The 27,180-nt window shown below is 33.7% G+C and overlaps 1 protein-coding gene across 2 annotated transcripts; it reads left to right on the top strand.

The window, feature by feature from the left end:
- The first annotated feature begins 462 nt into the window (after positions 1–462).
- Positions 463–26,175, top strand: LOC127548341 (L-threonine 3-dehydrogenase, mitochondrial-like). Of its 2 annotated transcripts, none has more exons than XM_051975726.1 (9): positions 463–845; positions 11,976–12,175; positions 13,814–13,856; positions 17,105–17,175; positions 20,664–20,813; positions 20,916–21,088; positions 22,356–22,446; positions 23,983–24,252; positions 25,470–26,175. In XM_051975726.1, the coding sequence occupies exons 2-9, from the start codon at positions 11,995–11,997 to the stop codon at positions 25,607–25,609; spliced, it is 1,119 nt and encodes a 372-aa protein (XP_051831686.1). In that variant the 5' UTR covers positions 463–845; positions 11,976–11,994; the 3' UTR covers positions 25,610–26,175. The 2 variants fall into 2 exon arrangements, with proteins under 2 accessions (XP_051831686.1, XP_051831685.1); XM_051975725.1 differs by having other exon boundaries at positions 463–1,123.
- Positions 26,176–27,180: the final 1,005 nt, after the last annotated feature.

Here is a 27,180-nt window from a genome sequence, read left to right as displayed (position 1 = left end):
TCCCAATTAACTTTGGATAGAAAATGCCATCTGCATCCAGAAAGACAACTATAGAGACCGAATGTAAATCAATATATGCTATGTTCACTTTTTTTTTCCTTTTCAAGGTTTTTCTTTTTTACTCTGATTTTTCTCTCTCAACATGATTTATAAAGAAATGTGTATTAAAAAGTAATGTACATGTATAACCAGGAAAAAAAATTTTAAAAACCAAACCAAACCAAACCATGAGCTCTCCGAAGGAAAAGACTTTTTACCCTGCTTTGATATTCAGTAATTACTTAAAGTAAGAAAGAGGAAGTAAAGTCAGTATCTCGATCCACAATTTCAAGAGCTGTCATGTCAAGAGGGACATGACTTTTTTTCTTCTTCTAGGTCCCACAAGGCAAATTTGACTAATAAGTGACATTTACAATGCAGCAGATGAGGAAAAAGAACTTTTTTAAAAACAGTAGTGTGGGAAAGGATTTATTAAACACTTATTATGTGCAGGCACCTCATTGTACCAATGCAAGAGACATGAAAAACATTATGTACAAACAGGATACAGGATAAATTGGGGATAATTCAAACATGGAAACGGACTGGTTCTTGAAGTAGGGAGCTCCATCACTGGAAGCATCCATGCAGAGAATGCATGAACCTCTTTCAACGGATTTTTGTGTAAGTGGGAGGGGAGGTTGGGCTAGAACACGTCGGAGGTTCCTCCCAATTCTAAGAAACCAGGTGGGGCAGAGAAGGTGGCTCCGGGAAACCAGTCTTCAATCCTCACATGCTGCGTAAGGATATTGCTATGACAATATAAGATCCCGCGAGTAGGTGTAAGTGCTCCGGTCACGCCCGTGGTAGGTCTGCCCAGGGAGACGATTGGTGGCAAGGAGAAAGACCTCGGGGAGGGGGAGGAGAGGGAAAACTTGGCTGGAGGAGCGAGGCTGGAGACCCTCACTTCATCTCCTGGGCTGCGCGGCTTCTACTGAAATCGGGTGGCGGAGCAAGGGTCCCACTCCCAATTCCTAACACTAGAACTCCTAGAAGGACTGACCGACAAGGTGGACCTAGCGAATCCAAATTCTAGAGCATCTGGTGAGGGAGGCAGCGGCGTCCAAAGAAACAGGCTGAGAAGGTAGGCTTTGAATATTCCCGAGTCCCCAGCGATGGTCTGCAAAAGGTAGAAACTCTGATCGCCTTTGGGGAAGTTTCAATACCTGCGTTTTCAGGAAAGCGTTCCCAGAGACACCCTGAGCTGTTTTTGAGTGTTTCGTTCCGCAGGTGCAGGATGTTGGGCAAGGGGAGAGGCTGCGTCAGGGGTCTCGGGAGCACGCGCTGTCTCCGAACCAGACTGCGGGCGGATCTGACTTGCATCTGGCTCTCCTTTCAGACCTGGAGTCGCTCGGGCTCCCCAGAACGCCCACGCCCTAGCCAAGGGAAAGATCAGAAGTGCCTCCATCCTCCGAGTGTTCTTACACCGGAAAGAGAGGAAAGACATCCATCTTCGCCCTCTTAAATAAAACTATCCCGAGCTAGCTGGCTTTTCGCTTCGTAGCAGAATGTTTAAGCGCTTAGTCTCTTTGGAGGTCGTGGGAGTCTCTTTAAAACGGCCCTTTGCAGAAGATTGGTTTCTGTCCCCATTTTACAGGGAGATAAACTGAGAAGGTTGGCAAGGAATTGGCAAATCACTCCTGTATCTTTATTGAGAAAACCTCAAATAGGGTCAGGGAAAGTTGGACAGGATTGAAATGACAACGCAATTGAGGAGTGAGGCGCTCATTCTGTGGCCAGAGAGAAGGCTCTCGTCTCTTGGTCACAGACCTCCCGCCCTCATGGAGCTTGCTGGAATTCCAGATGTTATCTAGTCCACTTCTTTTACACGTGAGGAATCTAACTTCTTTTGGGAGTGTTTTCCTTCTTCAGCTCCTTGGTTTTTTCCTCCTGCTCGCAGGAGGAGGTAGCGGCCTTTCATCCTTCAACCTAGATGTAATAGGTAGATGACCATGGGTGTCGCACCCCTGTTAATTAGCATTTTGGGGGGGAAGAGGGCAAGACGTCACATTTGATAGGCAATATCTCTAGAGTCTCTTTGCACACTGGGTGGCTCCTGGGTACTCAGTAAACTTTTATCACCTAAGATAATTTTAAAAATTAATTGCATTTAAAGTAACTAAAAGATTTTCAAGCTATATATCCCAAAGAGATCTTAAAGGAAGGAAAGGGACCCACATGTGCAAAAATGTTTGTGGCAGCCCTTTGTGTAGTGGCTAAAAACTGGAAACTGAGTAGATGCCTATCAGGTGGGTAAAGACGGAGTAAGTTATGGTATATGAATATTATGGAACATTATTGTTCTGTAAGAAATGACCAGCAGGATGATTTCAGAAAGACCTGGAGAGACTTACATAAACTGATGCTGAGTGAAATGAGCTGGACCAGGAGATCACTGTACACAGCAACAAGAAGATTATGATGATCTATTTTGATGGATGTGGCTCTCTTCAACAATAAGATGATTGATGCTAGTTCCAATCATCTTGTGTGAGGAGAGCCATCTGCCTCATTCAGAGAGAGGATCATGAGAACTGAATGTGGATCACAACATAGTATTTTCACTCTTTTTGTTGTTTGCTTGAGTTTTATTTTCATTCTCATTTTTTCCTTTTTGATCTGATTTTTCTAATGCAGCAAGATAATAGTATAATTATGTATGCATATATTGGACTTAATATGTTTAATATATTTTGGATTATTTGCCATCTAGGGGAGAGGGTGGAGGAAGAAGGGAAATTGGAACACAAAGTTTTGCAAGGGTTAATTTTGAAAAATTATCCATGCATATGTTTTGAAAATAAAAAGCTTTAATAAAAAAAAAAAAGAAAGATTTTCAAGCTAAACTAAAAAAAAAAAAGGGTATCTTTAAACTGATTATTCATAGTTTATCAATTCAGCAAGTAACTTACTAAGAAGCTAGTAAATTAACAGGTAGGTAGCACAATGAATAGATTGTCAGATCTGGAGTGGAAGATCCAATTTCAAATCCAACCTCAAATACTTAACCAGAACCTGGGCAAATCACTTCACCCTGTTTGCCTAAGTTTGTTCATCTGTAAAAATGAACTGAAGCAGGAAATGACAAACCTCTCCAATATCTTTGCCACGAAAACCCCCAATAGCTTCACAGAAGAATCAGTCACTGAAACAAAAGGACTGCACAATAACAATAAAAATCAGCATTAATGGCTGAAAGGATAGAAGAAAAAGTATTAATTTGAGCAACAATTCTATTTTTTTGGATACTATTGATATCAGAAGAATCATTCTCTTAATTAATGTTCCAGGTCAGACCTGGAATTTATTCAGGGAATTTTTAGCAATGTGAATAAAAAGTTCAATTGTTCATTTTTCAAGCTCTTTGTCCTTTCCTTCTGTTGCATTATTTTGTAGAAAAGAATATTCACAATTTGGAGGTTATGTATCAATCTTAACTGCCATTGAACGTGTTTTGGGTGCTTAGGGTACTGTAAGATGTAAAAACTTAGTAAATGTTAACAATCTGGGATGTGGCAAAGTTTTTTAAATTATATCAATTTTTTGAAATGCACATGAGGAATCAAAATATTGGTGATCTGGAAAGATAAGAGCAACTAGAAAATAGTTATGGCTACATTTTATTATGTTATTCTCTGAACTCTAATATTAGTAATTAATAAATGAATGTTGATTTGGTTCAGAACAAAATCTTTGAAATCAGCTTTTTTTTTTTTTTTAAACTCTAGATATTATTGGACTCCAGCTCCAGTGAATAACAAGAGTGTGAATCTGAATTGAATATCTGGGGCCAGGCAGAAGAGATGCTGTGCAACCTTCCTTTATAAATCTGAGAGTCAGGCTTTATGTACTCTTTAAGATAGTGTTACATTAACACCAGCTACCTCCAGGTGAAACCCATATACATTCCAGCGTTAATACATAGATCATATGACATTGCAGTTCCACCTTAACTAGCAATAACAAGATATTTATTGTAACAGGGTCTTAAATAACAGAAATTATCAATAGCAATTTGTGAAAACAGAATTGTAAATAGCATAGTTGTGGTGCTTATCAATACCAAGGTATGTGTTTTGTATTCTACAAAATAATGCAACAGAAGGAAAGGACAAAGAGCTTGAAAAATGAACACCTGAGCTTTCTATTCACATTGCTAAAGATTCCCGGGATGAGTTCCAGGTCTTTCCTGGAACATTTATTAAATAAATAGTATAGTTATCTTGTTCCTGCCACATGCATTCTCCATCAAGATTATCTTAAATTTATCTACAGTATGTCTTTCATGCATTGTTAAGGGAGGTGGTGAGCTTCCCTATTATAGAGAGCAGATCTCAAGTAATACATGGTCTTGACTCTTCCTGTACATGGCTTATTTGATACTGGCTCTCTACAATGTATAACAGATATCTTGAATTTTACAGCTGAATGCTCAGGAAGCTCATTGCCTTAGTAAATTGTGCATGCTTCATAGAACTATCTGTCATATTCATATTACAATGATTAAAACTAAAACTTTAGATGAGGAAAGTATCAGAATTTGAAGATATAATTTTTCTGCATCCTATATATAAACCCCCATCTTTTATCCATGTGACTTTAATAAAGTCTCCTTATTTTACTATTCTTTGCTAAAGAAAATTTAGACTCAGATTAAAAGGAAAATTATTGAAGTTTCTCCTTAATATTTCAAAAACAGTGAATAATAAATTCTTTCTAAATTTATTTTTGGACAATAGCTTCTAAACCATTAATTTTTTTTAAAGAACATGTTTGGAAGGAAGAAACAAATGTCAAAAATTTCATGAAAGTGTACTCTTATGCATCTCAAGTCTTATAAATGACAATAACTGAACAAATAAGGTGAGTTAAAAATATCCTGCTGGTTCATAAAATTTCCACAATTTAAATTTGTCCAGAGACAGTCCTACAACAGAGAGAATGACTTGTAACTTACAATTCCTCTTCTAATATTATTTTCATATTTGCAAGGACATTCAATTATATTAAGGCCAGTTGTAGTGAAATATATTTGGGAAACTTTTTAAAAATGCCAAGAAAGAAGCTAGGGAGATAAGAAAACTTTAATTAATTCTCCACAGCTGCTGCTTTGGAAAGTAACTATTTAAAAGGGGAACTTGGATCAGCTAGGTGGAGCAAAGGGTGAAGTCTGGAAGATCTAAGTTCAAAACCAGCTGCAGACATTTATTAGCTGTGTCACCTGGAGTAAATCACAACACCAATTGCCTCAAAAAAAAAAAAAAAAAAAGTAATCAAACAACCAGAAGCTCTTTTTGCTTTATTGATCTTTGGCAGTCAGTGGATTTTTTTCTCAGAATAATGTGTTTAAATGCATAAAATAAAATACATAATATTATAATATTTTTGTATATAATATTCATGTGATACATAATATGCAAAACATATAAAAAGTAGTATAACTTTCTTTTTATAAAAATAACCAATTGTGCTGAAATAAGCTACCAAAATTATTTTTTAAAAATTCCCAGATCTTAGGTTAAGAACTGCTGAATTTTAAAATAGTTAAAAAATGAAAAAAGGTTGTTTATGTTGTTATTGTTTGTAGAAATAACTTACTCTCTTAAAGCTTGAAGTTTTTGAAGGACAGTAATTGTCATACCATGCTGGGGTAGACTTACTATTGTAGTTTATGGCATTCATTTTTGGAGATCTTAAAAATATAGTTCTGGAAGAATGCTATTTGGATCATTATTAGCAGCACTTATTATTTAGAAGATTTGGTAGGTTTTGTGACTTAAATCCTGGTTGTAAATGAGTTGCATAAAAGGAAGTTTTGTTTACTTCAAGTAAATTTAAAAAAAAAAATTGTAATACATATAAGTGTATGCTATAATAATATATAATACTATATAATATAAAATTACATTGTGCATGTGTGAATAATTTTTTTAATCCACATTGATGTCTGTTACCTATCTTTCCACCAAGGGGCAGCATAGATTACCCTTTTCTCATTATTATTTAGTTGAAGTTGGCAGGATGCAGGATCCTTAAGAATTAGCTAAGCAAGGTGACTACAGTTTTCTCAGATTTCTTACCAGCAGCTCAGCAATATATGATTTTTAATGGAAAGTTCAGATTGTATAAATGAAGTATTTTAATTGCTGGATTTATGATGAGCTGGTGTTGTAAAAGGAATCAATAGATTAAAATTTGAGTTGACATAAAACAATTTTTATAAAAATTTTTGTGGTTTTATGTGGAATATTTATTGGAATTTTCCACTCATTTGGAAGTTTTTCTGTTTTTATCAGTAGCCTTGTAGATGAAACAAGAATTAGGATAACTTCTTTTTTTTTAACTTAACTTTTTATTGACAGAACCCATGCCAGGGCAATTTTTTACAGCATTATCCCTTGCACTCACTTCTGTTCCGAATTTTCCCCTTCCTCCCTCTACCCCCTCCCCCAGATGGCAAGCAGTCCTTTATATGTTAAATAGGTTACAGTATATCCTAGATACAATATATGTGTGCAGAATTGAACAGTTCTCTTGTTGCACAGGGAGAATTGAATTCAGAAGGTATAAATAACCTGGGAAGAAAAACATAAATGCAAGCAGTTTATATTCATTTCCAGTGTTCTTTCTTTGGGTGTAGCTGCTTCTGTCCATCCTTGATCAATTGAAACTGAATTAGCTCTCTTTATCGAAGGGATCCATTTCCATCAGAATACATCCTCATACAGTATCGTTGTTGAGGTATATAATGATCTTCTGGTTCTGCTCATTTCACTCAGCATCAGTTCATGTAAGTCTCGCCAATCCTCTCTATATTCATAGGATAACTTCTTTAGCAACTGTAGTTTATAGTTTGTAGAAACTCTTCCATTATAAGCCATAAGTTGGCTGTTGGAAGATGTAGTCAACTCTTGCTTATTAAGCATCTGCTGTGAGTCAGGCAAATGTTGGGGATACAAATACAAAAAAAAATCCCTACTTTCAAGCCTACATTCTTTTAAGAGATATATCATGTACAAGTATTTACAGACTAGATTTTATAGATGCAAATAGAAGGTAGACCTATGAGAGAGACAGAGAAAGAGAGTCTGAGCAGGAGCCAGAACTCACAGCTGGAGGTCTCAAGAAAGATTTTGTATAGAAGTGCATTTTAAAGGAAGTGAGGGATTCTGTGAAGCAAATGTAAAGCATCTTAGGCAATTTGGCTATTGAAAGAGCTTGCAGTAAAAACCCCATAATACAGAGTTTTCTCAATTGAGGAAAAAGGATGGATAGCAGGTTCGTTGGGAATGTTAGGAAGGGGCAGTTGTTGACTTTATGGCATATGTGAGTATATTCATGTTTTGAGTTTCAAAATACTTGTTTATGTATATTTGGTATGTATATGTTAATAAAACTAGATTTAGTGTCACTATCATAACCCTTTTTATTCTAAAGGGAATTAGTACAAGTTTAGAATTTGACTTTCATATGTAAACATTTGAGAATATAGAACCACTTTCATTTGACTGTTGGAAGCCTTGGTCTTTTTGCCCTGCCCTCCTCCCCGCCTTTTTTTTAAACTAAATTAATTTAATAAAAAAAACTTTTTAAAAATTCTGTTTCAATAAATGCCCATTTATTTGTGAAAAATAGCTTTTATTTGATCATTTTGATTTTTTGCAGATAATATAATAAAATAATTTTTAATTAAACATTTAGTATTTCAACTCCTTTTCCCTTTAGTATAGGCCATTTCTCACCCTAAAATTGTGATTAGTCCAGCTTGTAGTTAACTTACACAAATCTTTCCTTCTTGTCAGTATTGCCAACATTGCAGAAGAAATAAAAGGAAGACCAGAATGGTTAAAATTCTGACAAATCATACAGTTTTAAACTTGGGTGCATATTTGAATAATGCATATATTTTTAGACACGACTTTCTAAACTTTTGTTTAGAAAATCTAAATATCTAAATATCTAAAATATCTTTTGTTTTTTGTGTATCAAAATGAGGGCATAGTTATTTGGGTAATTCTGCATGAAAATTTAAGATGCTTTTTTTATTAAAATGAAAAGGACAACAAAAATATTAAGAGAAAACAAAGTATTCTACTAGAAAAATGTCAATGATGCTATTTTGAACTAAAGTGCTAAAGAAATGAAATAAAAATGAATACAATTGTGATTTTCTTAATGTAACCAACATGGTTTAAAACTTAGACTTTTTAGGTAAGAGGAAATTTTATAGATTACATGCCCTTATTTTCTTTTTTCTTTCTTTTTTTTTAATTTTTATTTTTTATTTAATGATTACTTTATATTGACAACATTATTCCTTGCACTCGTTTCTTTTCCGATTTTTTTCCCCCTCCCTCCCTCCACCCCCTCCCCTAGATGGCAAGCAGTCCTTTATATGTTGGATATGTTGCAGTATATCCTAGACACAATATATGTTTGCAGAACCAAACAGTTCTCTTGTTGCATAGGGAGAATTGGATTCAGAAGGTATAAATAACCCGGGAAGAAAAACTAAAATGCAGATAGTTCACATTCGTTTCCCAGTGTTCGTTCTTTGGGTGTAGCTGCTTATGTCCGTCATTTATCAATTGAAACTTAGTGAGGTCTCTTTGTCAAAGAAATCCACTTCCATCAGAATATGTCCTCATACAATATCGTTGTCGAAGTGTATAATGATCTCCTGGTTCTGCTCATTTCACTTAGCATCAGTTCATGTAAGTCTTGCCAAGCCTCTCTGTATTCATCCTGCTGGTCATTTCTTACAGAACAATAATATTCCATAACATTCATATACCACAATTTACCCAGCCATTCTCCAATTGATGGGCATCCATTCATTTTCCAGTTTCTAGCCACTACAAATAGGGCTGCTACAAAGATTTTGGCACATACAGGTCCCTTTCCCTTCTTTAGTATTTCTTTGGGATATAAGCCCAATAGAAACACTGCTGGATCAAAGGGTATGCACAATTTGATAATTTTTTGGGCATAATTCCAGATTGCTCTCCAGAATGGTTGGATTCGTTCACAACTCCACCAACAATGCATTAGTGTCCCAGTTTTCCCGCATCCCCTCCAACATTCATCATTATTTTTTCCTGTCATCTTAGCCAATCTGACAGGTGTGTAGTGGTATCTCAGAGTTGTCTTAATTTGCATTTCTCTGATCAATAATGATTTGGAACACTCTTTCATGTGAGTGGTAATAGTTTCAATTTCATCCTCTGAAAATTGTCTGTTCATATCCTTTGACCATTTATCAATTGGAGAATGGCTTGATTTCTTATAAATTTGAGTCAGTTCTCTATATATTTTAGAAATGAGGCCTTTATCAGAACCTTTAACTGTGAAGATGTTTTCCCAGTTTGTTGCTTCCCTTCTAATCTTGTTTGCATTAGTTTTGTTTGTACAAAGGCTTTTTAATTTGATGTAATCAAAATTTTCTATTTTGTGATCAGTAATGGTCTCTAGTTCATCTTTGGTCACAAATTTCTTTCTCCTCCACAAGTCTGAGAGATAAACTATCCTATGTTCCTCTAATTTATTTATAATCTCGTTCTTTATGCCTAGGTCATGAACCCATTTTGATCTTATCTTGGTATATGGTGTTAAGTGTGGGTCCATGCCTAATTTCTGCCACATGCCCTTATTTTCAAGGGAATGTTTTCCTTTCTTTCTTTTTTCTTTCTTTTTTTTTTTTTTTGGCAAGACAATTGGGTTAAGTGACTTGCTCAATGTCTCATAGCTACTAAGTATCTAATGTCTGAGGACACATTTGAACTGGACTCCTCCTGACTCCAGAGTACATGGGTGGTACTCTTTCCATTGCACTGCCTAGATACCCCAATGCTTATAGTTTCTTCAAATTGTAATTTTAGCTAGAAACCATGACAACTTTTATTTTAAAACTAAAATTTAAGTTGAATTGGATCCTCTTATTTTAGTGCTTATTTTCCTAACCTCCCTTTCCCTTCTCTCTTTTATTTCTTTGAACTCTTTCTCTTGATGTGGGTGAGGTCCAGAACAGATTTCTTGGCTGCATCTTAAGAGCCTTAAGAGAAGGCATCTTCTTAAAATTAATATTTTTCCCTGTATTTTCCTTCAAATTAAAAATTACCTACTTCAAAACTTACTTTTAAGATAGCCATCATTTTAGTAGAGAGAGATTGCTTATATAGTTGTCAATCATTTTCAAGCCATGTATGTAAAATAGATAAGCTTCAATCTTTTCCTCACTTTTGGTTGATTTAGTTAATTTGTTTGCTAAAGTGAAGAAATAAAAAGTTGTTTTAAGGTCAAAAATTGATTTAAAAAATTTTTTTTAAATGTTGGAATATTCTCAAGTTAACCTGAAAGTTTTCAGCATTAAAAAAAAAAACAAAAAAACAAAAAAACAAGCAAACAAAACAATTGTGAATTGTTGATTTGTCTTTCAAAAATCTAGATTTATACATATTTTTTCAGATAAAGCTAAGAAGGCTTTGAAATAGATATAAAAAGTTTGGAACTTTTTCATATTTTTACTAATTTAGAATATCTTTTAACCTCTTAACTGTGTCTATATTTGATATTTACTTAATTATCTTAAGTGTTTCTTGAATTAATTTTGTAGCATAGTGTATCTTAAACTTACAAAATACATTTTGTTAGGAAAGGTGTTCATGTAGGACTTTGGTTAAATTATGTGCAGTTTTTTTTTATTCTTTGTAGATTAAATTACATGACTTTTTAAAGGTAACCTTTTTAGGAAAGGTTAAAGGAAGAAGAGACTAGATGGAACTAGAATTAGCTTTGAGAAAAAGTTGGCTTGTACCTCAGAGGTTAGTATTTTGCTGTTATAGCAAGTTGCCACTAGGAAAATGTGATTTTTTAAAATCTGAAAACAAAAAGATTTTACCTCATTAATTTTAGTCATATCACTACCATGTTAAAAGCCATAGAGTACAAATTCCCTTTTAGCATTCTATGTGGATTCAGATCAAATGCCCTATATAGTTCAGTCTTTATTTGGTAGAAAGACTAATAGTGGATGAAATGATTTGGAATTATGATTGCTGTATAAATTTTTGGTTGAAAATATTTATAATTAATTACACTTTTTGAATAGGAAATAAGATCCAAAAATCTATAAAAACAATCTTTCCCATATGTAATATGTAATTTGCTACTGCCAAAATCTTAGTATGAAAGACACTGAAATTAGTCAGTAGCATGGCTAAGCTGATCATTTTCTTTGTCTTTATCTCACTACTGGCACTGATAATTAAAATAGCTTGTATTATTGGATTAGTCATGAGATGATTTAGTTATTTTATACATATACAGTCTGAATGGGAATTTAAAACTCAAGTATATATATTAGAAAGGATGAGAAAATGCCTATGTAGTATGCAGAAGTCTATTTCTAGGATGTAGCAGTAAAAATATTCACATATCCCTTAAACATATGAGTCTTTTCATAAGCCCATCTGCTTATTTTTCCATTAAACGAATAATGTTTATACTTTAAGTAAGTTTCCCCTTTTTTTGGTGGTGGTGGGGGAGACGATTAAGAGGTAATATATTTGAGACAGCTTTGTCCTGTAGCATTCCTTATTTGATTTTTTTGGTGACTATTCAACATTTACTAACTCAGATTTAATGTTTGAGAGGAACTGACTAACTGGAAAAAAATAAGTTTCAAGTCAAAGGATCTACTTAATCTCCTTTGTGTAATTTAAAGTCCTAACTCCTCGTATAGTGACCCGTTACACTTTGACCCCCTTTTTTTGTGGTCAGCATTTGATATTTTATGATAAACCTACAGTCTTTTAAACCCCTAATAAATTAGTTTTTAGGTTCTGGGCCGTGATTGAGCAAATTATCCTAGGCCAATAGCTAAATAAGTATTACTTGAAAGTGTCTGTGATATTTACCAACTCTGCTTCTTCTGACAGGGATACCTGAAAGACAAAAATGCCAGTTCCTTTGTTGAATCGAGTTGTCAGCCAGGTGCTACAAAGATCTGTTTGTGGATGTCCGACTACTTTTGTGCCTGTTCGGTTTCTGGCTGTTTCACCTCGCCAAGTTCCATCTGATAACAATTTTCATTCGGTACCTTTCTCTGATAAAGAGCATCCACGAGTACTAATAACAGGTTGGTTTTCAAAACTTTTGTTTCATTCTTGTTTGGCATTTGTATATTTCTGTATATTTAATATTTCCCCCACATTCTGGGGGACAGTTAGATGGTACAGTGGATAAAGTGCCAGGTCTGAAGTCATTTTCCTGAGTTCAAATTTGGCATCTTTGAGATACTTCCTATGACCCTGGACAAGTCAGTCAACTTTGTTTGCCTCAGTTTTCTCATCTGTAAAATGAGCTGGAGAAGGAAATGGCAAAGCATTCTGGTATCTTTGTCAAGAAAACCCCAAATAGGTTGTAAAGAGTCAGATGTGACTAAACAACATTAACAAAATGAACACATTCTTCATCCTTTATAAAACACTTACATTTACATCACCTCATTTGATCTCCTTAGCAATTTTAAGAAACAGACAAGGCAAATTCCTTATTTTTTAGATGAGGAAATGTGAAATTCAAGGGCAAATAAACTGTCCAGGATCACACTATTAGGAAAGAAACCAGCTGAACTTAATATATAATTCTTTTAACTCCCAAATTCAGCGCTGACCTTGTCAACTGACATTTCAAACTAAATGTCCTACAGGAATCTCAAACTCCAAAAGTCCAAAATGAAACTCATTATCTTTCATTCTACTTGGCTTCAGTTGCTTCGCCTGGTCTCAATGCCCTGAAACAGTTTCAGGTTAAGTTCATCACCTTTAATCTCATCACCATACTGGTATCTCAAGCCTAGATTGACACTACCTCCCTCCAACTCCTTTCCCTTCTATTTGGCAACTGATCCTCTGTAGAGTTATTGCAGCCCCTGCCTTCTCAACAGCTACATCTTCTGAAGATCTGGAAAAGAAAATCCTTAACACTGTCAAATGCTTAACAAAAAAAGACAATGATTGCTTTGCCATATCTTATGAATTACTGATTTTTTCCATCTAACCTGAAGCTGAAACTTCCAATATGGGCTGTCTGCCCTTTTTAGATTGAGCTCCTCGAGAACAAGGACCATTGCTTTTCTGTTTGTACAGTAACAAAATAGCTAATATTTAACTTTGGAATGTACATTGGGTAATATTCTGGAAAATCATAGCTCTTTAAAATAACGATGCCACTTTGTGCATGTATATGACATTCTAGGAGATTGTCCAGTTTTTTGCTCTACCCCCTATCTCCCAGCTTTTCCATTCTTAAATGTTTAAGAATTTAGACTAGTTTCCTAAGTTTACCTATGTGGTTCATATTTACCTTAGATTGGAGGAGATAAATGTTTTAAATGTTGATTCTTTTAAGTAGAAAGTGTTATGAATTGTTTCTTCTGCCAATTGTGGGTCATGGTCAATTGGATTTAGAATCTGGAAGATCTGGGTTAAAATCCCAACTCTAATATTTGTGTGGTTTTGGCAAGTCCCTTAATCTAAGTTCAAATTTCTTTAACTGTTAAATTAAAATAATATTAACTAGAATTTTCCTCACATGGTAGATATCAGTGTCAAATGAAATAATAAATGTTAAGTGCTTGACAAACTTAAACCAAGTCTATGATAAAGTCTGTGGTTATTGCCTTTAATATAGCAATATGCATGTATTTCACACAAGGGTAATTAAAAGTTGATTGAATTTGAATTTAATTTTCAATTTTCCTTTTTCATTTCAGGGGGTCTTGGACAACTTGGTGTGGGCCTTGCTAAACTTTTGAGGTAAATTAACCCAGGCTGGGTAACAATTTTTTCCTCTTGTCTACTGTCCTAGATAAATTGCTTGATATTGTTATTTTGGTTTGCTTCTCTCTAAATTGAAAAAAAAAAAAAGAGAAGGAAAGTATAAAGTATAAAGACTTGAAGAAAATGTAGGTATAGAGCAGCAAAAAGAGGAGCAATGAAAAAGAAGAAAAAGTATTTTGAGGAGTAGAACTGGATAATTATGCTTTGTGAGAAACATTAATATGTTATGTATAGAAGAATTACTCATGTTTAATATATATTGGATTATTTGCTGTTTAGCAGAAGATGTGGAGGGAAAAGAAGGAGAAAAATTTGGATCACAAGGTTTTGCAAAGATCAATGTTGAAAACTATCTATATATTTTGAAAATAAAAGGCTATTGTTAAAAATAAATAAAAAGAAAAAATGTTATATTAATAATTATTAATTGGTGACCTGTCCTTTTCCTTCTATTTCTCTTAAAACCCAGCTCCTGAAAAGATCAGTCTGTCTCTGAAGGGCAATGGCTGAGTGATAAGATTACTCTTAGTTCCCAAGGACCTCGCCCAACATGAAAACCTAATTTTTGTTTAGAAGAGAATCTGGTTTGGCAGGATCTTTGCTTAGGGGAGGAACTCCCTGTCCTTAATCCCTTCCATTAGATTTTAGAGCATTTCTCAGGAGGAGTTGAAATGAAATGTCTACCAATTGGGGTTGACTTTCATCTGTCAAGGGAGTTCTGTCAGAAGGCACTTATCTGATTTAAGATGATTCAGACTCTCTTGTGCCTTTGGTTGACAAAAGAAATCAGTGATTGTTAATTTATTGATTATAGTTTCACTAATTAGCAAATTGGTTACCAATTATTTAGAAACTCTTTGTCTCTTGAGGGTTTTATTCATCCCAGTGGGAATGGAGTATTTTGGATGAAGTCATTAGGCAGCAGAATGGAAAGAGTGATGGACTTGAAATCAGGAAGATCCAAGTTCAGATGCTCCTGACCCTTAGCTATGTGTCCCAGGCATTTAATTTCTCTGAGCCTCAATTTCCCCATCTGTAAAATAAGGATAAAAATTGAGTCTTCTTCAGAGTTTTTATGAGGGTTAAATTATATATTTAAGTATATATATTTAGATATATGTATATTTAAATATATTTAAGTATATATTTAAATATATGTTATATATACCTATGACTATTATATAGGACTTTGTAAATCTTAAAGCACTACATAAATTATAGCTATTATTAATAAAGATTATTAGTAATAAATAAAATAATAAAATTTTATTAATAAAGAATTAAAATCTTAAAATTCACAGTTCTTATTAAAATGAATGTATTATCTGAGTTCAATTCTGGCCTCAGACACTTAGCTGTGTGATCCTGGGCAAATCTTAACCCCAATTGCCTCCCCCCAAATAATAAAATAAACTAAATGTATTAGAGGATGCATTATCTACAAGTAAAAGGATATATAAAATAAATTTTAAAACTTTTTAAAATTAAAAAAAAATAATTACAAGGTAATTAAAAGGTATCTACCTTTTATATGAGATATGAGAGAGAATATTCTAGCATTTGGAATCAGTAAAGACTTAGTATAATAGTGATGATATTTGACTTATATCTTGAAGGAAGGCCAGGATTCTGTAACCCAGAGGTGAGGAAAGCGCGAATTTAAAAAATTCAGGGATAGGGAAGGGACAACCAAAATGGATATTATTATTCATATCCACATGAAAGGAAAAGGGAGAAGGCAAGTTTGTCTCAATTGTAGAACACAGGGAAGTGAGTACTGTCCAGTGAATATGCAAAGATAGTGACTTGCTCAAGGTTACACAACTAGAAGTGAGATCAGATTTGAAACCAGATTCTCCTTACTCTGGACCCAGACTCTAGATATCTACTAGGTTACCTGGCTGTTCCAGGTTATAAAGGGTTTTAAAAGCTTTTTCTCTATACCTCCCCCTGTTTTTTTCACCCCCCCCCCAAAGAGTTTATATGTTATTCTAAAGGCAATTAGAAACTTTTCACATTAGTTGATTAGGGGAATGACATGATTTTGTGTTTAAGAAGGGAAATTTTAGCATCAGCATGGTGGAGGTACTGAAATGGTGAAGAACTTAAGATGGGGAGACAAATTAGGAGACTGTAGTAGTCAAAAGGCAAGAGGTGATGAAAGCCTGTGCTAAGGTAAAAGCAGTGTAAATAGAAAGAATGGGACAGATTTGAGAAATGTTATAGAGATAGAAAAAGGCAGTATTTGGAAACTAATCAGGTACAAAGGCATAATGGCTATGACGAGCCAGCAAAAGAGAGATTGAAATAGAGTGATAAGACATGGAGGAGAACCAGAAAAAAGGTAGTGACACAAAAATTCAAAGAGGAAAGAATATCCATAAGAAAAAGATGGCAAAATATAGCTTATAGGTCAAGATAAATATTCCACATTCCTAGTCTCCCATTTTTGCCATGAAAGGAGACCATTAGATCTAATAATTAAAAAGCAATTGGTAACTTTGGAGAGAGCAGTTTCATTTTGAGTGATGAGAAAGTAGAACATTTTGTGAGTAGCTGTAGTATCCAAAGCATTAATATCCCTAAGGTGAAATGCAGAATTAGGTAGCAGGATTTGAGTAAAGTGAAGAACTGGGAAGTTAGGGAATATAAGAAAGCATTTTCATTAAAATTGAAATCCTCTAAGGAGTTGTAAAGAAGTCAGGTGCTGAATTTTTTGAACATGATCAGTGTTCTAGTATATAATAACCACTGTGATCATATGGAGTGAAATATTTGTATAGAATGAATATTGAAAGCGAGGTTGTTCAATCATCATGACAAAAAGAGAGAGTGGAAGTAGCAACGAAGGGAAAAAAGAATATTTCAATAACTCCTCCAGAACCAGACAACTTTGGAGAGGATGACCAGGATTATAGTGTATAGAGCTGTCTGTGGGAAGCCAGCTCTCAATGAATATGGGTGTGAGAAGAACAATTGCAAATAATGGGAATTCCAGAGCACAGTGGAAAAGTTTATAGGGTTGGAGTGGGGAATGGATAGGGTCAAGATGATGAAGAGGAAAAAGAGAGAATAAAAGATAGGGGATTGAGGGTAGTTTGCTCCTTTGAGATAGGTAATGATTAAATTATTCAAGGGAAGGCAAAAAATAGGGAGTTTGCTAGTGGGTAGCAGATGAACTGTAATATGTACTTACAATATTAACCAATTGGTTTTCCTTCCAGGAAACAATTTGGAAAGGACAATGTGATCTTGTCTGACATTAGGAAACCTCCCGATCATGTTTACTACAATGGTAAGAGACTTGGCAAGACCATTTTGGAGGTGGGGGAAGAGGAGCTATTCAGCAGTTTTCCTCTCATGTTCTGTGTGGTTAACCACACAGAACTAGTAACTTTGAGACACAGATTTAGTTTTAAGAATTAATGGAAACATGACTAATGTGGAAATATTTTTAATGTGTTTGTACATTTATAACCTGTCAGATTGAAGAAGGCAAAATAATAAAAATCAAAATCTTATAAAATTAAAATGTCAAAAACTATTAAATAAATTTTAAAAAAAGAATAAAGAGGCCTTGAAAATTTGACATATTTTTGTCATGTGTTTTATGAAATTTTCTTAGTAATACTGCTGCTTGTTTAAGTGTCACAAAAACAAGACATTTCTTTTGAATTTGGCTGATGTCCATCTCAGTAAAGTTTTATGATGAAAAACTAGTGAATTTTATGATCTCTGATTTTTATAACTGATTAAATTAGAATTGTCTTGTAGAATCTGTTTAGTTAAAATAAAGACAAAAAAGGAAGTATTTTCTTTTATAAAGTAATGGCAGAGGAAGCATAAAACTCAGTTAGTAATTTTGTTTCTAGATTTGATGGTTCCTAAACTGTTCAACATGCACTTTTGTCTACTTGGTATAAAATTTCTAAGGAAAAATACAGCAGATCTTCCATTCTATGATGATCACATTCTCTAACTTCATAGAAGTCTTTATGTCAACTACTACCTGAATCTTCTCTACTTTCATGTAAATTCATTCTTTTCTCTGTGAAAATGGATTTAACACTTCATGAACTAAGTACCTGTTTATATTCTTTGACTTTATTTATTTATTTTTTGGAAAAAATTATTCTAGTTTTCTGGATATCTCTTGTTTTCATATTACCCATATTTCCAAATATTACTTTCCTTCTCCTTTGGTACTTAGGGACCATCCCTTGTAATAAAGATGAAAAAAGGAAATGGGTTAAATATTAACCAAAAGATAAATATTCCACATTCCTAGTCTCCCATTTTTGCCATGAAAGGAGATACATTTCTCCACTTGAGAACCAAGTTCATCGACCTTAATTTTTAAAAGGTTTTACATATCTGAGTAATGGAGTTTATGAATGATTGTTCATTCTAGTTATGTATTTCTGCACTCAAGTGTAATGTTCTTCTCTAAAATGTAATGTTCTCTGGGAGCAGCCTTAGTTCCAGTTCAGTGTAATAATCACCTCAAAGGCAGCCAGGAGTTAAAATCCAAATCCTTTATTGTCTCCATCCAAGTCTTGTCCTTCCTTGGGCCTGGTTAGCTTTCTTAGAGGCCTGTCTCTCTCCTTGGTTCCCAGAGCTCTTGCCGCCAGTTATTTGTCTCTGCCAGCTTCAGCCTCTCCTCCTCTGAATGTCTCCAGCCAGCACAAGTGGAAGTTGGAATGAATCTGACTCCACCTCCGAGATGGGCTTGTGTTTGTGGGCTTCTGTCTTCTAAATCTCCCGGAGTCCATCCTGGTTGAGGCTCCTAGATTATATATGCTCTCTTAAAAGTGTGAATCTTGTGGAACTCTAATAAATACTAAGTACATCTAGCACCCTGCTAAACAACCATTGTCTCTATCAATTCCACTGATTTAGCACCTTGTAAGAATTCTAACACTCAAGTATACAGTCTTCTATTTTTTCCTAAGAGTTTCAGCATTTGAAGTAATTTAATAATTCTGTTTTTTCCTTTTTTAATTAAATTCAACAAATATTTATTAAACACTTTATCAAGTGCTACATGTTGAATACTGCTAAGTTCTGACTAAGATAAGAATGATCATGACTTACAGTTAGGTTCAGGGATATGACAAATTATTACAATAAAATATATTTTAAAAGTTCATTAGAGAAGTGTGGATAAAGTGCTGTAAGAAATAGGAGGGAAGAAAAAATAAAGGGATGATGTGGAAATGGGAAAATACATAAGGAGTCAATTGCAGAAGTCCAGGCAGTAATGGCTCCCTTAAATAGAATGTTGGCATAGAGAATAAGAAATACATACAGGCAATATTTCAGTGGTAGAACTGATAATAAATATTTATTGAATTAAATTGAACTAGCAGAACTTGGATATGAGAAATAATAAAAAAGAAAGAATTAAATAAAATCTCAAGACTTTGAACTGGGGAGACTCGGTGGAGTGATGCTTCTGACATAAATAGAAAAGTCAAGAAGACTAGCAGGGTTTTAGGAAAATATAGACTCAGTTTTTTGAGGTGTCTTTGGAATATCAGAATGAAGTATTATATAAGCAATTAGAGTGTCATTCTGGACCTTGAAAGAGGGGTCTAGAGTAGAAATAAAAAGTTTGGGATTCATGTGCAGAAAGGTAGAAGGAGTGAATGAGATTATCAAAGGAAATAATATAAATATAGTATAAGGAAAGAATATATATATGTGTACACACACACACACACACACACACACACACACACACACATATATATATACACATACATAAAATTCCCCAATAAGAAAAAAAAGGTGAGGACAGACACTTATAAAGTACATATCTTTAGTAGTTGAGGAGACTCCTTTATGACTATTTAGTCATTAAGTGAAGGAGACAGAAAAGTAGAAGATCCAGGACAGAAGAAAGACTATTCAGAAAAGGGGGAGAAGGGAGCCAGTTATTTAGATAGTACAGAAAAGTCAAGGCATCCTTATTTTAAAATCATTGAGAACTTCAGTGAAATGTTGGGGAAGAAAATCAGAATTGAAGGGGTTTAAGTGAATGAATGGTGAGGAAGTAAAGGAAACAGGTATAGACCGGTTTTTCAAGACTTTTATCAGCGAAAGAGAAGCAAGAGATGGGATTGTAGCTGAATGGGATAGAACAATACTTTTTAGGGTTTGGAAGAACTAAGCATGTTATATGGGAAGGAACCAGTGAAGGAGAGACTTGAGTATAAATGAGAAAGAAAGAATGATTGCTAGAGCAAGATCCTGTAAAAGATTGGAGGAAATGGGATGAAATCAAAGGTAGGGTTTAGGGAGAAGGATGCCTCTTCCTATGGGGAAAAAAGTGATAGAAAAGAGAATAGACTGCTGCTGAGAAATTTGGAAGAAGTAGAGAAAGGCAACTGAGAAAACTCAGTTGAATAAAGTTCCGTAGTTTTAGGTAGCACAATAGTAATTGTAAAGCATTAATCTTTTATTCATCTCACAAGTTATTTAAGAAAATTAAAATTTTTTTCAATCAACAAAAATCTATTCTGCCTTTTTCCTCTTCCCTGTCATTTGAGAAAGAAAACTCCTGCTATAAACATTCTACATTATTAATGATGAGCTGCTTGATAATTGTTTTAATGAAATAGCCATAATATTGAGTTAATAACTAACAAATAAGAGGCAATGGGAACTTATAGGGTATGAAAGGGTTACCAATAAAAATGAAAGAAAAAGACAAGATGTGTCCTTGAGTCCTTTTTATATTTATGATTCAGTCATGATATACTAATTCTGCCTCCATTGTAGGACCATTTATTTATTCTGATATCTTGGATTATAAGAACCTTCGGGAAATAGTGGTCAACAATCGAATCACATGGCTCATTCACTATAGTGCCCTACTAAGTGCTGTTGGAGAAGCGAATGTACCCTTGGCAAGAGCCGTAAATATTACCGGTAAGCTTGCTTGGGTTTTGTCCAATATTATTGGACCATTTTATCCTAGTTCTTTGGTCATATGAGATTTCTTTAAAGCCTTATAAATACTATTTGTTTCAGGTTTACATAATGTTCTGGACATTGCAGCAGAGCACAGTCTGCGACTCTTTGTGCCTAGTACTATTGGTGCTTTTGGACCTTCTTCCCCACGGAATCCAACCCCTGATCTCTGTATTCAGAGACCCAGAACCATGTATGGAGTTTCTAAGGTTCATGCAGAGCTCATAGGAGAAGTAAGTATTCCCTGACACAGATATATCCTATGAGTAGAACACTTTAGAGCACTTTCTTCTTAGGTTTTGTTTTTTTTTTCTTTTTCATTTATATTTTAAATTGTTTCATTGAAGCCTTTTTCAATGCTTCATAGGTTTGAAGTTGACTTTGGTTACTTAAAAGTTATACTAGCTAAAAGTTTAGCAATTTGTAAAAGCTTCAAGTGTGCAAGAGGCTGTATGTCTGTTGTCAAAAGACTTACATAGCCAATTTAATCATTAAATTATTTGATGGAATCAGGTGATTTTTTTGGGGGGAAGAATTATAGCAAATCTTGGAGATTATTTACTAAATTATAGTTAGGTTGTGATCTGTATTGGTGGAGGAAATATACACACTAGTAAAATAAATCAGAGAACTTTGAAGTATTTAAGTATTTTGAATGTCTAAAGATTCATATTTAAGGAAGATAACAAAGTATTAATGTTAATAAAAACTTGTGAATAGACTTAAATGTATATCTTCAGTATAGGCCTCTTGGATTCTAAATTCTTTTATCTAGTCTATTCCACAGATCTGTTTTACTATTTTTCGAGAAGTAGCAAATAATTTTTTAAAGAATACATCTGATACTATATGTAATTATTAGGATTTAAAGTTGGAAAACTTAAGAAATGGATGATTTTAGAGAACATTTAATCTAATATTCTTATTTTACATATGAAGAAAATGATCTCCTAAAATGACATAGATTAGGCTTCTCTAGAAATTCTGATTCTGAAAGATTTTTGACACAGCTTATGTTTGCAACTTTTCCTTTTCAGTGTTCTGTCAGTTCATGGTAATAAATTATTAGGCATCAAGAAAATCAGTGTTAGTCTTTCCTCATGAAAGGTGACAGATTTCTATTATAAAATTTTTTTCTTCTTTTTTGGAGTGCTTGCAGAAAGAATCTTGTTATTTTATTTATCATAGAAATTCTTTTAGAAAACAAGATGTAAAGACAGACTGCTTATTTCAGTATTTACCATAGAAAAAATTTAAGTATTTAGAGAGTTCCAGTTGCTTTCACATTCCTTTTTTCTTTGTTAGGAATTTGACACAATATTTTAATATATAAAGAACAACTTAAAAGGAAGCTTGCATATGAAACTGAATTATTATATTTAGAACATTTTAAAGGATAATAATATAGAATCTTGCATATCATCTTGGGAAAGTAAGTCATTTCTTTGCAGCTTTCCCTAAAACTTTTTGGTTTTTAAGATTCTTATGTTTCTTTGTTAGTATTATCATTACCGGTATGGTTTAGACTTCCGGTGCCTGAGGTATCCTGGCATCATTTCTGCTGATTCCCAGCCTGGTGGAGGAACAACTGGTAAGTATTTGCTTCTATTTCTTAGTGTTCAAAACAAAATTTTAAAAAAGTTTTCATTTAAAAAATTAAAGTCATCTTGGGAGTAGAGCTTTCATGGGGAATGTAAAACTGTCATCTATAAGATGAAGGGAACTTAATTTTATATTGATAATATTTTGTTTCATGTAATAGCTACTTCCCACTAAGCAATATCCTTCTATACTTTAAATTCCTTCACTTAAAAAACAGTTAAGCAAAACAGCCTAATATATTATGATATGATTTTTGACTGCATATTGCTTTGCACTTTTTTAGTTTACCATTCTTTAGTAAAAAGGAATTATGTTTTAACCTCAATTCATCTGTAGCCAACATTAGAACTAGCATTTGGTCTGAGTTTTATTGTCATTTAATATTGACTTCAATTTCATTATGATTATCATTCTGTATATTCCTTGGATTCTTTGTTCTGTGTTCTGCATAAGTTCATTTGAGTCTCATTTCTCTGAATTGTTCATGTTTCTTACAATGCAGTAATATACCATTGTTGATCTGCTTACTACTTGATAGAAAAATATTCATAGTTCTTCTAGTAATGTATTATATTAATATACCTGTTTTGTTATTATATTAATATGTACCTGCTCATTAACTTCTGTGGTACAATTAGTTGGGTATGAGCTGGAAGTTCAATGTTTTTTTAGTTTGTATTTCATTTAGTGATTTTTTTGAGATACAATTACAGTGATATGTTTTGTCATGAATAATTTTCTTTCTTTTTATGAGTTTTTACTGTCAATATAGTTGTAAAAAATATTCTTCTATTTTCCTCTGATTTGTTATAGTATGACCTTTATTTCTTCTTTGGGTTTTATTGCGGTTTATAGTGTGAAATGTTGGTCTAAACCTATTTTCTGCCTTTTATTTAAAAAAAAAAATCAGTTCTTTTTGGGTTTATTGAACCCTTTAGTATCTTTATTGGATTCTAGGTACTATTTTAAAATCTATTCTACTTTATTATTTTTTCAAACAATACCAAATAATTTTCAGTAATCTTCCTCTTAATTAATTACTTAATTAATTGTTTTTAACTACATTTGTCATCCCCCAGGAAAGTATTTGACACGAGACTGATAGAACCCATCTAACTTAAGCCTATTAGTAACTATAGTGTATTTGCAAAGTCTGCCCATAATATTTCAATTAGCCACACTTTTTGAAAACATATGGGACCTAGTGGTAGTGTAAAAGACATTGGTAGAGTTTTGCTATTCTTTGAATGTAGCCAGTTTTTATACTAATTAATGTAATATTGCATTACAATGGCTTTGCATAATATTTCAGGAAGTTTATCAAAAGTTTGTTTTTTATGGACTAAGTTTATCAAATAATGGGTATGATCAGAATCAGGAATCCTGGTAATATATTTGATATTATAATAAGTTGTTCTGTGAGTGATTTGAAGTAGGTTTTAATTTTAATATTTAAATGATAGCATAAACTTTTTTAGAAGATAAATTTCCCTTTGTCTCCTAAAATAATGTGACTCTTTCTTAGATTATGCAGTTCAGATTTTCCATGATGCTATAAAAAGTGGCAAGTTTCAATGTAACTTGAAACCAAGCACTCGGCTTCCCATGATGTACATTGATGACTGCCTTAGAGCTACATTGGAAATCATGGAAGCTCCTGCAGATTCTCTCACCATGAGGACTTACAACATCAATGCCATGAGTTTTACCCCGGAAGAGCTGGCACAGGAAGTTGTTAAGCATGTACCTGAGCTCCAGGTCACATATAATATAGATACAGTTCGCCAGGCCATAGGTGAGTACACCTGTGATTACTTAAAATAATCAAAACTAAGCTTCTGCTTTTAGCACTTATTTACCCATATCTCATGTGGATCTCAGATGGTTTTTAAGTGGTACAGATAAGTTTTAAGTTAGTAGAGAGCTGTAGAAATCCTCTCAAGATCATTATAGCTAATCGCTAGAGGTGCTGATGGAAGGAGATAACCAACTGCTAGTAGAATCTGTCAGAGTATGATGCAAGTGGATAGAGCACCAGCCCTGAAGTCAGGAGGATCTGAGTTCAAAGCTGAACTCAGACACAAGAATCTGTCAGAGATAACAATTGTGACATTTCCTCCTAAAGTTTACAATATAAGATAAGTAAAATAATGAAAAAAACTTGAGACAAGAATCATATATCCCTGTACTATTAGTACTATTTTAAATAACTGGTTTGCATTTTGCTACTTTTAAGAGCTGCTTATTGTTAAATTAAATTGTATATTAAACAAACAAATAGAAATATGTTTCATGCTTTGAGTTTCTATCCTAAGCAGTGTGAGAAGAAATAGTTAACATCGAATGGGAAAAACCCATGATCCAAAGAAAACATAGTTAAAAGAAAATCAACTTCCCAACTACATGAGAGGAAGTTATAGTCAGACAGTAGTTGGTTTGAAAAAGTTCTAGGGTTTTAGTCTCTACAAAGTCAGCATGAATCAGCTCTTTGATATGACATCTAGAGGAACTATAATCTTAGTATTAAGAGACGTTATCTAATACAGGAAAATAATAATTCTGCTTTTTTACACTGTGGTTAGAACACATCTAGATAATTACATTCAATTCTAAATGATGCATGTTAGGAAGGACCTTATGGGTAAGCTGAAGAGTATCCAGAAAAGTTTCAGAAAGGTTCATGTAGAAGGAGAAATAGACTTACTCTACTTGACTCCAGAAAGCAGAATTGGGAGCAATGGGTGGAAGATATAAAGACAGATTTTAGTTTACTATTAAAAAATATTCAATTAGAGTGATTCACACATAGTGCTCCCATTATTGGAGTCTTCAAGCAAAAGGGTACATCACTACTTATTAAGGCTGGATTATTTGGTCTTCAGGTTCGTATGAAAGAAGGAATTCTGATCGGCAGCAGCACCTTATTTTATTAATAAGCTTCTATAACACATAAATGTTGCACATATTTGCACATATCACACTGGTGATTTGTATTTTTTTTTTTCATTCTAGCTGACAGCTGGCCAATGAATTTTGATGATAGCAATGCTCGAAAGGATTGGGGGTGGAAACATGACTATGATCTTCCTGAACTGGTGACAACTATGTTCAACTTTCATACCTCTGAGCCCAGAATTGCTCATGCCAGTTAACCCAAAGTAATGGTTCCTGAATCCCAGGGGAATGTGAAAGAAATTCTGAAATTAGTTTGCCATATTATAAGCCTTGTACCTTATGCATTATTTGGACTGACCAATTATAATTGGCTGTTGGGTTTAAAAATAGCTTACATACTTGGTAGAAGATTTCTCAAACCAATCTCCCAGTCCTTTTAAAACAGAGGCTCTTAATCTTTGTATGTGTCACAGACCCCTCTGGAAGTCAATCTGGCATTCCTGTTATCCCCTTGGGAGAATCATATTTTAAATGCCTAAAATAAAATATATAGAAATTAAAAGAAAATCAATTATATTAAAATTAAGATGAAATTTTTTTCACATTCAAATTAGTGGATTGAAATCTATCTACAAACCTTTTGGAGATCTGTGGATCTGTGAAGAATCCTGCTTTAAATGGAAAAAACAATTCTTCGTTTATGCATTTTAACATATGGGAAAATCTGTATTGTTATAAGGAATCATTGGATCTTTCCTGTTTGCTCAAATTTGCCTCTCTGAGACTCTTAATGAAAAATAAAGAATATATAGATAGATAATTACATCTGTTTTTCATCATCCTTGAGATAAATAGTTCTGATTTACAGGAAATTAGAGTGTCACTGTTTAATTAATATATGGGGTTATTTCATTTATGTATTAAAGTAAAAATCTTCCAGTGATGAAAGTTTATTGTTTTGAACTAGAAACATCAAAGACTATTTAAAAGACTTGCAAATGATACAATGTTATCGGTCATCAATTTAAAAGCTTTATAATAATTCTGTTATAAAATAATAAGAATAGATTATATATATATGCACACACACACACGCATACATATATAATCTCCATTTTAGAAAACTAAGGTTCCAAGAGTAAATGACTTTTATTATAGGCCAACTTAGATCCCATGATTCCAAAGTCAATAATCCTCTACCATGCCATGCTCCTTTTCAGAAAAAATGGGGGAAAAAGATGCTAATTAATTCCATGTTAAAAAAAGATGGCTTGATCCATGCTACTTTAAAAATTATTTCTAAAACAAAATTTAATTTTTGTATCTAAAAACCCCCAAATTATAATACGTTGCTACCCCATCTTACATAGAACTTAATGTATATGTGAAAGTACTTTATGAATTGTTATCTCTGAGTTCCCCAAAATCTAGGAACTAGGTGTGTTTCATTTTTGTCTTACCACTAGTACCTAGTAAGTATTTAAGGCTGGTTAACTGATCTCAGTACTGATTTGTAGAGACTGGAAGTGGTATCTAGAATATATTTTGCCAGGCAAGTCAAACCACCTTGATCATCAGTCTCTCAAAACCTGAAGGGAACAGTTCAGACTCAGGGTCCTGAACTCGAAAGCCTTGGAAATAGTAATGGCCCCAGTCCTGTTAATTCGGTTCATCATCCTGGGAAGTAATCTCGTAGAGATGCAGCCTGGCTACTTGTTCATACAGGGGGCTCAGCCACGGCTACTGAAGACCTAGAAAACAAAGTTCTTGCTCTCAACAATCTTTTGGCGTTGTTCAACATCAGAAAGGGGGCAATGTCTGAAGCAGT

The sequence above is a fragment of the Antechinus flavipes genome, chromosome 2 (genome assembly GCF_016432865.1).
Source record: "Antechinus flavipes isolate AdamAnt ecotype Samford, QLD, Australia chromosome 2, AdamAnt_v2, whole genome shotgun sequence".
NCBI classification, from domain to species: Eukaryota; Metazoa; Chordata; class Mammalia; order Dasyuromorphia; family Dasyuridae; genus Antechinus; species Antechinus flavipes.
Note: the sequence above shows the minus strand (reverse complement) of the source record. Positions and strands in the feature narration are given on the sequence as shown.